This window comes from Culicoides brevitarsis, chromosome 2 (genome assembly GCF_036172545.1).
Source record: "Culicoides brevitarsis isolate CSIRO-B50_1 chromosome 2, AGI_CSIRO_Cbre_v1, whole genome shotgun sequence".
Classification (NCBI taxonomy): Eukaryota; Metazoa; Arthropoda; class Insecta; order Diptera; family Ceratopogonidae; genus Culicoides; species Culicoides brevitarsis.
In genome coordinates this window covers 37,164,859-37,178,537 of record NC_087086.1, presented here as the reverse complement: position 1 = coordinate 37,178,537, position 13,679 = coordinate 37,164,859, and the positions used below count along the sequence as shown (strand labels likewise).

The 13,679-nt window shown below is 30.0% G+C and overlaps 4 protein-coding genes across 4 annotated transcripts; 1 reads left to right on the top strand and 3 right to left on the bottom strand.

The window, feature by feature from the left end:
• Positions 1–402: 402 nt before the first annotated feature.
• LOC134830277 (uncharacterized) lies at positions 403–2,455 on the bottom strand. The gene is made up of 2 exons (XM_063843699.1): positions 2,244–2,455; positions 403–2,185 (listed from the first exon to the last, which is right to left on the bottom strand). Exons 1-2 carry the CDS (start codon positions 2,344–2,346, stop codon positions 492–494), a joined length of 1,797 nt encoding a protein of 598 aa, XP_063699769.1. The 5' UTR covers positions 2,347–2,455; the 3' UTR covers positions 403–491.
• Positions 2,456–4,305: 1,850 nt separating this feature from the next.
• On the top strand, positions 4,306–6,244 carry LOC134829573 (large ribosomal subunit protein eL14). The gene is made up of 4 exons (XM_063842724.1): positions 4,306–4,358; positions 4,630–4,734; positions 4,929–5,123; positions 5,913–6,244. Exons 1-4 carry the CDS (start codon positions 4,356–4,358, stop codon positions 6,135–6,137), a joined length of 528 nt encoding a protein of 175 aa, XP_063698794.1. The 5' UTR covers positions 4,306–4,355; the 3' UTR covers positions 6,138–6,244.
• On the bottom strand, positions 6,238–8,197 carry LOC134829572 (cytochrome P450 302a1, mitochondrial). The gene is made up of 3 exons (XM_063842723.1): positions 7,810–8,197; positions 7,258–7,748; positions 6,238–7,200 (listed from the first exon to the last, which is right to left on the bottom strand). The coding sequence occupies exons 1-3, from the start codon at positions 7,923–7,925 to the stop codon at positions 6,260–6,262; spliced, it is 1,548 nt and encodes a 515-aa protein (XP_063698793.1). The 5' UTR covers positions 7,926–8,197; the 3' UTR covers positions 6,238–6,259.
• A 1,535-nt stretch (positions 8,198–9,732) lies between these two features.
• LOC134831795 (histidine-rich glycoprotein-like) lies at positions 9,733–11,872 on the bottom strand. Its single transcript, XM_063845610.1, has 2 exons — positions 11,619–11,872; positions 9,733–11,555 (listed from the first exon to the last, which is right to left on the bottom strand). The coding sequence occupies exons 1-2, from the start codon at positions 11,628–11,630 to the stop codon at positions 9,822–9,824; spliced, it is 1,746 nt and encodes a 581-aa protein (XP_063701680.1). The 5' UTR covers positions 11,631–11,872; the 3' UTR covers positions 9,733–9,821.
• Between the last annotated feature and the right edge of the window lie 1,807 nt (positions 11,873–13,679).

The window sequence follows — 13,679 nt, the reverse complement described above, 5'->3', positions numbered from 1 at the left end:
TTGTTAACACAAGGCCCTTGTTTATTCCTTTTTAGTTCGCTTTTTTTGCTATTTTTTTTTTGACTTGACGAATATAAATGATCTATTTTTGAAGTTGAAAACTTCTTGTATAACAGATTTTTTTATATATATTTTTTTACATATATTTTTTTAATATTTTTTTTAATATATTTTTTTAATTTTTTTTAAATATATTTTTTTTTACGTAATTTTTATTTATAAATTTTTAAGCTGAAGAACCATCCAAAATAATTTTTAACCTAAATTTAATAAATTTTATAGCTGAAAGTGAATATTAAGTCGACATGTACATGTAAGATTTTTGCATTTACCTTGGTATCAAAATTGAATTCCGAATTTAATTTTTTTAATTATTTTTCTTTTCAGGGTATAATCGTTACCCATCTTTTGGATATTATTATGGTTAAATTTTAACTTTTTTATTTTTTTTTTAATAAATTTGTTTTTTCACTAAAATCGTCTATTTAATACTAAATTTCCGACAACTTTTCATTAATTAGTCTTTCTATGTAGGGAATTTTCTCCTTATCTAATAGCGATTCGTACGTTTCATGGCTCACTATCACAACGGGCAAAATTGTGTCTAAAGTTTGGTATTCCAAATCGTAAATACCCTTCAGCCGATTGACGTTAAAGCTAAATTTCCCGATAAATGGCTTCACAACGGCGAGTAATTTGAAACCTTTTTCTTGCAAATCTTCAACTGTTGAATTTTCATCGAAATTTAGTTCTTCGTGATTTTCGTTCAAAATTACAACATGATCGATTTTGTGTCCCAAACGCGTTTTCACGTTAAAAATTACTTTTTTTTCGCCATAAAGCATTGTCAAAATGGGTTCCAAGGTACTTTCAACTTGCACCGAATCAATTGCTTTTTCGAGGTATTTTGGATCGATTTTTGGCACATTTTTCCCGAAAGTGTCTTTTTTGATGGTATTGACAACTTGATACAAAATCAGCAGGAGTCGATGTTCATACAAATAATTCTCGTTTAAATATTTGTCCAAAAATTCCGCTTGGAAAACCCTTTCGACCAACGAAGGGCGCCAAATATCCAAAATTAATGAATTCAGAATTAATTTCAGCCACGAAATGTTCGTTGAACGCAAATTAAAAATCGGATTCTCCATCAAATGAGGTTTAAGGATTTCCCATTTTGGCGGTTTGTAATTCGCAAGTCCAAAGGCTTCGACAAAAGTCAAAACGTAACCAACTCGGGCTGTTCTCAGTTGTTGCGGGTCTTCGGATAGTTGTTCGGCAAAGTAGTTTAGGAGCTCGACATCGACAAAATGGAGTCTATGAAGGTAATGAAGCAGCGAAAAAATTTCATCGATACTCCATTTGTTCTGAACCGCCAATTTTGAGGATTTTACCAAAAATTCCAAATTGCAATAAATTTCTTTTTCGCCTTTTTTCATGCCGCGCCAAATATATTGCACTATTTTACTGATATGCCTCGACGTTTCTTGATGCAAATTTTCGTTGATCACTTCGAAGCAATTTGACACGAGTTTTTCCTGAATTTCGTTCGCAGGACCCAATTTCACGCAGTTACATAAGACTTTCATCGCGTAATACGGTTCAAGTGAATTTCCCAGCAGAGTTAAGGCGGTTAAAATGATATTTTTCGTCTGTTCTGACACGCGGTACATCGTAATGTACATCAAACAGTAATTTAGCTCCTGTTGGTCGTCCCGGGCAATTTTTAGAGGTAACTGATTCTCAAAAACCAGCGGCAAGGCGATATCCAGCGCTTCAATCAAAGGCGTCTTTTTCATTTTTTTCAACAAAAGATGCAATTTTATCAGTTTCGCCAGCGGCAAGTCGTTAACTTCGTGCCGGATCATCGAAAGAAGCGAAGTCATGATGCGACTATCACTCGCAACGCCAACATGCGACAAGGCTTCGACAGCGAAAACCGTTTCGTTGATGGTCAAGTGTTGAATTTCCTTGCGGAGACTTCGACAAAGCTGCTCGAAATGGGGATGTTCGAGAATTTCATGGTTGGAAGCGGATTTTTTGCCTTTTTGGTGTTCGAAGATGCCCCAGAGACAGGCGATGGTTTGACGAGTGTTGAGGGGTTGAGATCCAAGTTGGTTTAGAATTTCCACGGAATTGCGGGCTTGTTGGATTTCGAGGGTAAAGTCGTCTTTTTTGATGATTTCTGTAAAAAAAAATTGAAAATTTAACATTTTCTGAAGAAATTTGTAAAAGAAAATTACCATTATTGCTGCAAAAATGTGTGAACGAGGAGCAAATGGGTCGTCTTGTGAATCTCTGCGTCGATGACAACTTTAACGCTCGATGAATGACATTTTTGAGCATCTTCAGAGATTGGTTTCAAAAGGAATTTTTGGATTTGGAGCGTCGTTATTTAATATTTTCTTAAATTTAATTTTTTTTTTTGATCGGCATGGAGCCGAATTTTGGTAAATATAGTGTGAGACGAATGAAAATGATAATAGAAATCGCCAAATGCTAATTCAATTCTCGGTAAAGGTGAGACGAATTAATTTGATAAATTGGGGTCATCCATTAATGGCTTCATAAGTTTAAAGGGGAGGGTAGCGTTGTCAGATTTTTCTTATCCAAAAAGTTTATTTTTTTATCCAAAATAGTTTTTGAAAAAGAGATTTAGTTTTCAAATCAAAACTATGTCAAAGAAAAAATTTTTTTTCAGTTTCAATTTTTTGGCAGTTTTGAGTTATAAAATGATTAAAAATGATAAATTAGAGCCCTCTGACAAATTTTTATCCATTTGGAGCAAGATTTGACAAAAATTGCTTTGACACAGTTTTTGACATAGTTTTTGACACAGTTTTGCTCTTGATTTAGTTTTCAAATCAAAACTGTGTCAAAGAAAAATTTTTTTTTCAGTTTCAATTTTTTGGCAGTTTTGAGTTTTAAAATGATTAAAAATGATAAATTAGAGCCCTCTGACAAATTTATATCCATTTGGAGCAAGATTTGACAAAAATTGCTTTGACACAGTTTTTGACATAGTTTTTGACACAGTTTTGCTCTTGATTTAGTTTTCAAATCAAAACTGTGTCAAAGAAAAAATTTTTTTTCAGTTTCAATTTTTTGGCAGTTTTGAGTTTTAAAATGATTAAAAATGATAAATTAGAGCCCTCTGACAAATTTTTATCCATTTGGAGCAAGATTTGACAAAAATTGCTTTGACACAGTTTTTGACATAGTTTTTGACACAGTTTTGCTCTTGATTTAGTTTTCAAATCAAAACTGTGTCAAAGAAAAATTTTTTTTCAGTTTCAATTTTTTGGCACTTTTGAGTCATAAAATGATTAAAAATGATTAATTAGAGCCCTCTGACAAATTTTTATCCATTTGGAGCAAGATTTGACAAAAATTGCTTTGACACAGTTTTTGACATAGTTTTTGACACAGTTTTGCTCTTGATTTAGTTTTCAAATCAAAACTATGTCAAAGGAAAAAAAATTTTTAAGTTTCAATTTTTTGGAAGTTTTGAGTTTTAAAATGATTAAAAATGATAAATTAGAGCCCTCTGACAAATTTTTATCCATTTGGAGCAAGATTTGACAAAAATTGCTTTGACACAGTTTTTGACATAGTTTTTGACACAGTTTTGCTCTTGATTTAGTTTTCAAATCAAAACTGTGATAAATTTTCAAATTTCAAAACAAAAATTTGACACAGTCAAAGAAAAAATTTTTTTTCAGTTTCAATTTTTTGGCAGTTTTGAGTTTTAAAATGATTAAAAATGATAAATTAGAGCCCTCTGACAAATTTTTATCCATTTGGAGCAAGATTTGACAAAAATTGCTTTGACACAGTTTTTGACATAGTTTTTGACACAGTTTTGCTCTTGATTTAGTTTTCAAATCAAAACTGTGTCAAAGAAAAAATTTTTTTTCAGTTTCAATTTTTTGGCAGTTTTGAGTTTTAAAATGATTAAAAATGATAAATTAGAGCCCTCTGACAAATTTTTATCCATTTGGAGCAAGATTTGACAAAAATTGCTTTGACACAGTTTTTGACATAGTTTTTGACACAGTTTTGCTCTTGATTTAGTTTTCAAATCAAAACTGTGTCAAAGAAAAATTTTTTTTTCAGTTTCAATTTTTTGGCAGTTTTGAGTTATAAATTTTTTCGGGGGAAATCTTCGATGAGGCGGTATTTTATTCGGCGTCATAAATGAACGACGCCCAAAATTATCAAATACCAAATACTTTATCAATTTCATTCGTCTCAACTCCATTTTAACAAAATTGCCTTCCGTTAATTCAACTATTTTTGACATTTCGCACGTTTCGCTGACAGCTCTTTCTTTTCAGTCAAGCTCTTAAAAAAAGATGGTGAGTGTTGCGGATTTTCCGTGATATTTTCTTGTTTTTGCGTCGTTATTTGGCGTAAAAACATGAAAAATGCAAAAATAAGTGCCCGCCTTCGATAAAATACCTCAAATATGGTCGTGAAATGTGTTCAAAAGCTCAAAATTAGCGAATGTTGTTGCCTCTGTAGCCACATGGCATGAATCCGCTGTACGTGCGTGTGTGCTGCCTATTGAGATATTTCATCGGAAGCCTTTTCAAAAGACAAATTTACTAATTTTTCTCTCATTTTTAGCCTGCCTTCAAGAAATTCGTACAAACGGGCCGTATTGCGCGGTGCGCTCGCGGCAAATTCAAGGGAAAGCTCGTCAGCATCGTTGACATCATTGATCAAAATCGGGTAAGGAGGAAAGCTAACCAAACATTTTGACGGAATTTTTATTTTTTTGTCCACAATGATGATCCTTCCTAGTTTAGGAAGGGCCGACTGACACACACATGAAGCCAACTTAAAACATTTTCTGAAGACTTTTTTAATGAAAATTTTGATTTTTTGTGGAAAAATTGGAAATTAATGAAATTTTTCTCTTTTAGGTTTTGATTGATGGCCCATTGAGCGGAGTTCCACGCCAACAATACCCCGTCAGCCACTTGTATTTGACAAAATTCCGCGTCAAGTTCCCCTACACCGCCCCAACACGAGTTGTCCGTAAAGCCCTTGAAGCTTTCAACCTCAAGGAGAAATGGTCATCCACACAATGGGCGGAGCGCGCTAAAGCCAAGCATGCTGTAAGTATTTTTTTTTATTTAAGTTTTTCTCAAATTTTTAAAATAGAAAAAAATATTTAAAATTCTAAAAAAAATTATTCAAATAAAAAAATTTTAAATTAATTAATTTTTTTAATTATTTTTTTTAAATAAAATTATTTTTCCATTTTGTGTTGATTTTTTAATTTAGAATTGTTATTAAAAAAATTCTAAAAATTAAAAAAGAAATAATTTTAAAAATTAAAGAAATAAATTTTGAAAAATTAATGAAATAACTTTGAAAAATAAAAAAAAAAATTAAAATAAAAGAAATACTTCTAAAATATTAAAAAAAAATTTTTTTTCAAATTAAAAAAAAAATAATTTTAAAAAATAAAAAAAAAAATTAAAAAAAAAATTTTGAAAAAAAAAAAAAATTTTAAAAAATTTGAAAAAAAAAAAAAATTTTAAAAAATAAAAAAAATAATTTAAAAAAAATTGAAAAAAATAATTTTAAAAAATTAAAAAAATAATTTTAAAAATTAAAAAAATATTTTTTAAAAATAAAAAAAAATTAAAATTTTGATTTAAATTAATAATTTTTAAGCGAGACCTGTAAGAATTTTTTTAGAATTTTAAATAATTTATTTTAGTTTAAAAAAATATTATTTCGTCAAAATGATGATCCCGTATAGAATCTTTGATAGGAATGTGCCGTCTGACTCATAAATGAAGCTAACACCATATCTGACAAAAATCCCCTTCCAAAAAAAAAAATTTCTTAAAATTTCAAGCAAAAAAATTAATCAAAAAAATTTTTTTTCTTTGCAGCGCGTTACTTTGACGGATTTCGATCGCTTCAAGATCCGCACTGTTCGTCGTCAACGCAACCGCTTGGTGACTCCAGTTTACCACAAATTGAAGAAAGCCGCTGCCCGCACTGGCTTCTTGTTTGGTAAACCCGTGAAAGGAACAAAGCCCTTGCCCAAGAAGAATCCCGACAAGGTCAAGAAAAAGAAGGTCGTCAAGAAGACAAAGAAGGTTGCCAAGAAGTAAAAACATTTGCTGACTGACACCGCGCTTTTGTATGGAAATTTCGATCACGCAATGCAAGCAAGACCCGCAAAGAAAGAGAAAAAATAAAAAAAATGCGAAAATTTCAATTTTTTCCTTTTTAATTAATCCTTTCTAGCGATCAATTCGAGGGAAATTGGCGCATCTGGAACGTTAATGAGCTTTGTCGAGTACTCCATTTGGGCATCTCCGGTCCATTTGACTTCAAAATTCCTTAAGAGACGCAACAGGAAGAGGATAATGTTCTGTTCAGCGAATCTCCGGGCGATGCAGGCACGCATTCCGTGCCCGAAAGGAAGACTTGTGTATGGATTGATGTCAGGTTTGCCTCCTTCGGGCGTTCTCAACCATCTTTCCGGCAAAAAATCCGCGGGATTTTTGAAATTTTTATCTAACAAACTTGCAACTTGGGTCTGTGTGACGATAATTGTCCCTTTTGGCACGAGATATCCACTCAAAACCGTGTCTTGGTTCAAAATTCTGCCGACTCCGATGGCAATTGGGTTCAACCTCAAGGTTTCTCGAAGCACAGCTCGAGCATATTTGACTTCGTTGTTCAAGGCAGCGCCATCTATCGGCGAATTTTTATCAGGAAAGACTTTTTTTGCTTCTTCAAATAATTTTTCTTGCACTTTTGGGTGTTTGCCGAGATGAAAAAGGGCATAACTGGTCGTGTATGAGCTCGTATCGACACCCGCCAGCAATAAATCGCACGCCATTCCGATAATATCGGATAAATTTAGCTTTGGATTCCTCAAGTAACCGTCCAAAAGTGATAATTTTCGGGTTTTTTGGTCTTCGTGGTAGAATTCGAGCTTTTGTTGGATCAAATTGACAGCGACATCTTCCATGAAGGATTGGGCCTTGCGAAATTTCTTGTACATGGGGGTCTCAAAGAGGCGCCAAAGCACTCCCTGGTCCAAAGGAAGGATTAAACTGTTGGAAATTCGAGCAGCTTCAATTAATCGGGATGAAATTGACGACGGGAGACGCTCTTCTGGGCTAAATGCGTTCATTCTGATGTCAAATCCCATCAAACAAACCACTAAAAATTCAAATTTAAGGAAAATTTTCATGATTTTTTTAATTTTTTAGGACTTACATTCGAGATTCAAGCGTTCAATGTCATTCAAATAGTCAAAAATGAATCCTTCTCGTTGATTTTTGACAAATTCCTGTATAACTCCGTCAGCTAAAGGCAAAAATTCCCTCACATTTTGCGGCGAACTCAGTCCTTTTTGCAATTCTGCCCTCAAATTCCACCATTCTTCGCCGTTACTGGGCAACAAGCCGCCCGTATTATAAATTCCGCTGCGATCTTTGCGAAATTTCTTCAAAGCGAGGTGACTTTGGCGTCGCGGATACAGCCCAGGACCTTTTTCATTGAGAACTTTCGCAATGTCATCGGGATCGAACAAGTAAACTATCGTCGCTTCCTTCGTCGGTAAAATTCTTTCGCGCACAATCGAGCCGTACTTTTGATATTTCGCCATGCAACCTTCGTGCATCTTGTCCCAACTATATTTGCCGGTCAAGTATTGAAAAAAAGTGAAGCCTTTCGGGCCTGGAACGTCTTCAAAGGGCTTTGCATCGCTAAAAAAATGAAATTTTTTAAAAATTTTTATGTTTTTTAATGAAAAAATTAAAAACTTACGAAACAGCTGTTTCTGAACAGACTTCGGTGCTGGAGCGAAACCTCACAGAATGTCGGGAATGATGATTTTTCAGCAAAAGTTTGCCTCGGAAGCAGTTTCTTGTGGCGGAAACCATGGCAAAAAATTAAAAACATTCAAAAATTTTGTAAAAATTTTCTTTTGGAAGTGACGCAACAGCGAATTTTTTATTATTTTTTGTGATTAATCCACGTCTCTTTCGATTCTTCATTCGTCAACACAACAATAAAAAATCGTAAATGTGTGCGCAGTTAGATTAAAATTTGTGTGGATTCGACTTTAGTCGTTTGCGCTTTTGATTGATTTAAGTTTGAATTTGGATTTTTATTGAGGAACGTTATAAATTTTGATTTTAGTTGAAGTTGTTTCGGGTTGAGAGGCAAAATGTGACTGAATGAAGAATTTTGTGGAAAGATTTTCGTTCAGAGGTGAAGAAATTTTTTAAAAACTCTTTCGATGGAAATTTTTATAAAAAGGCTTGAGCGTATTTTGAATTTTTTTTTTCAATTTTTCTAAAAAAATAAAATTTTAAAGAAAAATTAAACTAAATATTTTAAATGAAAGTATCAAAAATATAAATAATAAATAATTAAAGATAAAACATTTAAAAATTAAATACCTAATTAAAAAAAGTTAATTAAATTTTAATTTTTTAAAATAAATAGGTATTTTTTTTTACCTAATTGAGAGTTATTTAAATATAAAAAAATTTATTTTTTAGAAAAAATCCAAATTTTGAATAAAATAAAAATATTTAATGTAAAATATATTTAAATTAAAATTAATATTGAAAATTTAAAAATAAATAAGAATTTGTGATTTTTTTTATTTTAAAATTATATTGAGGTTCAATAATGAAAAATTTTAAATAAAATTAAATCAATATTTGATTAAAAATTTATTTTTTAGAAAAAACTCAAAATATTTATTTATTTATTTTTTTTATACTTTATTTTTAATTTTAAAAATAAATTATTTATTTAAGGTAAAATAATTTATTAAAAAATTAAGCAATAATTAAAAAAATATAAAAACAAAAACAGTAAAAATTTTAACTTTTAAAAAAATATTTTTTTACCTAATTGAGAGGTATAATAATAAATTTAGAAAAAAAATAATTTATTTATGAAAATCTTTAAACATTTCTCTCTAAATTTCTTTACTGAAAAAAATAAATTATTATACAAAATAAATTAAAAATTTTTCTTTAAAAATTATTTTTTGAGCTGTTTGAGTGTTTGAGTTAGCTTTAAATAAAATTTATAGTAAAAAAAAATTATAATAATAAATTTTCAAAATTAAAAATAAAATTTCATAAAAATAAATTTTTTGTGGTTTTAAAAAATATAAAAATTATTTTCTTACCTCCATTTTATTTTTTAAAAAAATTAAAAAATATATAAAAGTAGTTAAAAATTAAAAAAAAATAATTATTAATATAATTTTTTTTATATTTAATTTTTTTGATAATATTTTTTTTATAATTGAAATAATTAATAGATTTAATTTAATTTAAAAATATTTTTTAATTTTTATTAAAAAATTCATTAAAATAAATATTTTTTTAACTTCAAAAAACCTAAAAATAAATATTAATTTTCATTTTTTTTAAAATGCAATGAAATTTAAATTTCTAAAATTTTTTTGTCAGGTAAATATTAATTTTAAGAAAATTTAAAATGATATATTTAAAAACAGACAGACATCAAAACCCATCAAAAGCAACTTTTTCATAAAAATGCATTAAAAATATCTGTGATGTTCTCAAAAATTTCAATATTTTAGTCAAATTTATGTGCATCCATTGACTTGAATTGCAAATTCAACTAACAAAAAATTCTCGAAAAGGGAATGAACTCTCACTCATAGACCAAAAAAATCTTCATTTTTTATAAAAACATTTATTCTGTGACTTTTTTTTTATCATTTTTTAACATAAAATTTACATAAATTCTTATTTTTTAATCAAAACTTTAAAATATATTTAAGGAATCTACCGTATGTCTCCTCCAGCACCACGAACATCGATATTAAACTCTTCTTCCATCGTCATCGATCGTGCTGTGTCCTCATTTTCATCTTCTTGCTTCTTCATTTCGTCTTCTTTTGGTTCTTCAACGACAGAATTTCCTTCATTTCGCATCGAATCGACATTTTCCTCAGCAACTGGATTCGGAATCACCTCCAAAATTGGCATTTCTTCGTTATTTCTCGTTTCTTCCTCGTCATTTCGTGGATGTCCGTGCGAATGATGCCCATGGGAATGCCCGTGATGATGATCTTTGACCACGGGACGCATAACAGGCACAAAAAGTCCTTGTTGCCCGACTCCAGGATGAGCGGGATCGATCGCAACTACAGGTCTCACTTGATTTCCGGGCCGTTTTGGGTCTTTATGCAAGAGTTGCTCTTTGACATCAAGCACCGCGTTGCCAACAGAGTTCAAAACTGCCTGAATTTTGTGATCGTGATGATGATTTTCGTGATGAGGCCTCGTTGTAGTCGTTTGAACAGGCTTTTCATGCATGTGTTCGAGAGGATTCACGAGCGGTCTGTGATTTTCGTGCTCATGATGTGGCTTGACATGCAAAACGGGCTTCTTAGTGGTCGTAAATCTCGTCGTTGGATAATAATTCGGCTTCTTCCATGGGCAATTCCCGCTAAAATGGTTATGTTGGTGCTCCGGATAGTAACTTGGGTAGTTTCCATAGTAAGAATTTGGAACATTATTGTAAGTTGGATACGAATTTTGATAAAAATCGTCAGAATTTTCATAAGAATCGCTTCCAGAAGACCAATAATGAGGGTTATAATTGCCGAAACCCGTGTTTTGTTGCGAATGATGGCGATTCCAGTAAGTAGCGCTTCTTTTGTGGATTCTATGATGGGGAGATTTGTGATGTTGAGGCCTGTGATGGGACTCATGATGCTGAGGGAAGTGAATTGGAGCGTGTTTGGGAGGCGGATGTCCATGAATCGAGTTTGGGCGATGATGCGGGACAGGTTTATGAGGTGCAGGAACGAATTTTTTATGTCCGTGATCCTTAAAACCTTGAGGTTGTTTCATTCCGTGCCCGAAACTCTTGCCTTGATGATGATTTTTGAACTCGACGTGCTCATTGGAGGCGTGATATGAGGTTTCATGGCTTTCCTTATGCCCGAATTGGGGGTTTTGATGAGAATTTCCCCCAAAATGCTCCTCTTTTTGATAATTTTGGGCTCCGTGATGCAAATTTTGTTCTACATGAACCTCTTTATGCCCAAAATTTGCGGTTTGATGACCCCCTTGATGAGAATTTCCGCTGAAATGACTTTCTTTACGCCCAAAATCGCTTCCGTGATGAACATTTCCCTCAAAATGAGTCTCTTTTGGGTAATTTTGATGCAAATTTTGTTCCAAATGAGACTCTTTATGATGACTTTGCCCTCCTGAATGCTCAAAATGTCCTTCCTGCGCCTTGAATGCGGGTCCAAAATGATGAATTGGCTCCTTTACGCTGCCATGAGCGTTCGTTTGGAACTCCCGATGCGACGTTTCATGGAAAAATTGCTGCTTTGGGGTCTGTTGTTGCTGCGGAACGTGCTTCGGAATGTTATAACGCTTGCTCCGATCCAAAATGGCAGGTTTTTCGTCGTCAATTATCGCATCTCGAGCCAATTTCGAGACAAAGGGACTTTCGTGCAACGCGAATGTGCCAACCACGTGAAGGAATAATGTGACAAAAACCTGTAAAATTGAAATTTTTATTAAAAAAATGTAAAAATATTCAAGTTTTAAGGAGAAACTTACCAAAAATTTCATATTTTTGTCGAAATTGACGTAAAAAGTCGTGAAAAAAATTAAAATCCTCTTGAAAATGCGTCTGATTCACTTGCCACTCTTCGTTACACTGAACGCGCTTCTCTTTCTTCCTCGTTAGCTGGTGCTTTGTTGTACTTTTAATTAATTTTTATCTCTTTCTGATTTTTTGTTCCGTTCGAATTGTCTTTGTCTTTGTGCGGAATGCTCTTTTATGATCGCTTATGACATAAATTATAGTTTCAAGGATGTTTTTTTAAGCAAATAAAAAAATTTAAAAGCAACTTGGACTTGCAAGAACGAAAATCGAGTGAAGACTGATGCTTTGGTCAAGAATTCCTCCTCATTTTATATGCAAAAATTTCATCTGATGCACTTTTTTCGACGTATCTCTATAGAAAGCTGTACGAGTTAGAACATTTTTTCACCTTTTTACAAAAAAAAAAACAGGTAGCGAAAAATGTCTCAGACTGATGGCAGACATCATCGAGACAAGACGAAAAAATAAACAAAAAAAATCTGGAGACATGAATTTCTCACAATTGTACAAAAAATCATTAAATTTATGAAAAAATAGACAAAAATAAATAAACATGAGTATTTTTTGATAAACGATCTCATTAAAAATTTAACGCAAAGGTGGCAATAAAAATTAAAATAAAAATTTGATTGACAGCTTAACACCTAACAAGGAAGTTCAAAATATTTTTTTAATTTATAAAAGACTTTTGGTACTTACAGTTATTTTTTTTTTTTTTTGCTTTTTTTATTAAAAAAATATTTTTTTAATTAAATCAAAAAATTTTTAAATAAAAATCGAAAAATAATTTTAAAAAAAAAATTTTTTTGTATAAAAAATTATTTATTTCGTGCTTTTTAATTAAATTTTATTTATTTATTTTACAAAAATTATTTGACACATGAAAGACAGTGAATGTCTTAATAAAATATTAAAATCTAGATTAATCTCTTAAAATTATTTTTTTTATTATTTAATATTTTTCATTGAAATATTGAAAAAAAAATGTTAATAAATTTTTATGTATTTATTTGAGACAGTTTAAGGTCAACTTTGATTCTCTGTAACGGGAAATCATTGAATTTTTTTAATTATTTATTTTTAATGAATTTTTAATAATATTTGTTTGATTTACAAAACAAGCCCTTTAATTATAATTTTATGAAACCTTCACATGAATTTAAAAAAAAATTATTTTTATTTAATTATTTAATGATTAGCTATTATCAGAGAAATCTGTCTCAATATTTTTTTTGTTAATTTTTTTATAAGAAAATTTATTTAAAATTAATAAAAAAAAAAGATTTAATCTCGAAATTTTGTCATGAATAATACTTTTAATTTTTTTTTTGTTATTTTATAACTTTTTAAAATTATTTACGAGGTTTTCTTATAATTTTTTTTTTCGTTTCAATTTTGTTCGTTTAAAAATTTTAATTTTTTTAAAATTTAATTAGTTAAATTTACTTGAATTATTTTTTTTTTAAATAAAAAATTAATGAAAATAATTAATTGAAATTAATAAAATAAATTTAATTGAATTTGAAAATTTAAATAAAAAAAAATTAAAAATTAAAATTTAAAAAAAATAAAATTAATTAATTTATTATTTTAAAGAAAATTAATTTTTTAATTCAAATAAATTTTAAACGAGCAGAATTTATTAAAAATTAATTAATTTTTTATTTGTTTAATTCTACTGAAAGAAATATCTTAAAAAATTAATGTTAAAAAATGTTACAATTTTTTTTATTAAATTAATGGCAAGTAATTTTATGTTTTTTTATTCGATTCTTAAAAACTTAATTTTAATATAAATTATTTTTTATTTGATGGCTTCCCTGTTTCGTCTATACAATTTATTGTTTATTAACTGCGATTTATGGCAGATTTTTTTTAATTTATTGTATTTTACAAAAATTTTCATAAAAAAGTAAAAATTATTGAAATATTAATTATATCTTAGGCATCACATGAACTTTTTTAAAAAAAAATCGAAAATTGAATTTTTATTTATTTTTTAAATGAATTTT